This window comes from Sapajus apella, unplaced genomic scaffold (assembly GCF_009761245.1).
Source record: "Sapajus apella isolate SASKATOON/1434 unplaced genomic scaffold, GSC_monkey_1.0 scaffold14964, whole genome shotgun sequence".
NCBI classification, from domain to species: Eukaryota; Metazoa; Chordata; class Mammalia; order Primates; family Cebidae; genus Sapajus; species Sapajus apella.
The window spans coordinates 68-1,268 of record NW_022451885.1 but is presented as its reverse complement, the minus strand read 5'-3'; the positions used below and the strand labels follow the sequence as shown (position 1 = coordinate 1,268).

The 1,201-nt window shown below is 39.1% G+C and overlaps 1 protein-coding gene across 1 annotated transcript; it reads left to right on the top strand.

Moving 5' to 3' along the window:
* Nucleotides 1–6: 6 nt before the first annotated feature.
* MTRNR2L4 (MT-RNR2 like 4) lies at nucleotides 7–646 on the top strand. The gene has a single exon (XM_032273953.1). It carries the CDS (start codon nucleotides 176–178, stop codon nucleotides 248–250), a length of 75 nt encoding a protein of 24 aa, XP_032129844.1. The 5' UTR covers nucleotides 7–175; the 3' UTR covers nucleotides 251–646.
* The last annotated feature ends 555 nt before the right edge of the window (nucleotides 647–1,201 follow it).

Here is a 1,201-nt window from a genome sequence, read left to right as displayed (position 1 = left end):
CAAAAAGTAAAAGCAACCTGGCAAATCTTACCCCGCCTGTTTACCAAAAACATCACCTCTAGCATTACTAGTATTAGAGGCACTGCCTGCCCAGTGACATATGTTTAATGGCCACAGTATCCTGACCGTGCAAAGGTAACATAATCGCCTGTTCCCTTAATAAGGACTTGTACAAATGGCCACACGAGGGTTCAGCTGCCTCTTACTTTCAATCAGTGAAACTGACCCATCCATGAAGAGGCAGATATAAATAAATAAGATGAGAAGACCCTATGGAGCTTTAATTAATTAATGCAAATAAAAACTCAAACCTACAGTCCCTAGCATATTATCCCTGCATTAAAATTTTTGGTTGGGGTGACCTCAGCGCGTAATTCAACCTCCAAAATGACCTAAACTAAGACTGCACTAGTCTAAGTGAGCTATTATTTACTGACACAATAATTTGATCAATGGAATAGGTTACACTAGGAATAACAGCGCAATCCTATTCTAGAGACCATATCAACAAAACAGTTTACGACCTCGATGTTACATCAGGACATCCTAATGGTGTAGCCGCTATTAAGGGCTCATTTGTTCAACGATTAAAGTCCTACATGATCTGAGTTCAGACAGGAGTAATCCAGGTTGGTTTCTATCTATTTAGTATTTATCTTAGTACAAAAGGACAAGAAAAATAGGGCCCACTCTACAAAGCACCCTGGCTCCACAGATGACACAATCTCAATCTAATAAATCATCACAATACCCTACCTAAGAACAGGGTTTGCTAAGATGGCACAGCCCAGCAACTGCATGAAACTTAAAACTTTATAAACAGAGGTTCAAATCCTCTTCTTAAAAACATGCCTATTATTAATCTTCTCCTGCTTATTGTCCCTACTCTTATTGCTACAGCATTCCCTATACTCATCAAACAAAAAATCTTAGGCTATATACAACTACACAAAGAACCCAACATTGTAGGTCCCTATGGACTGCTTCAACCATTCACTGATGCAACAGAACTTTTCAGCAAAGAACCCTTGCGGTCCTTAACATCCACTATTACCCAATATATTATTGCTTCAACCCTAGCCTTCTCTATCATCCTTCTCTTATGAACCCCCCTCCCTACACCAGGTCCTCTAATTAATTTTAATATAGGTCTCCTATTTATACTAGCCACATCTGTTTCCAACATTTCCCTTACTATCTT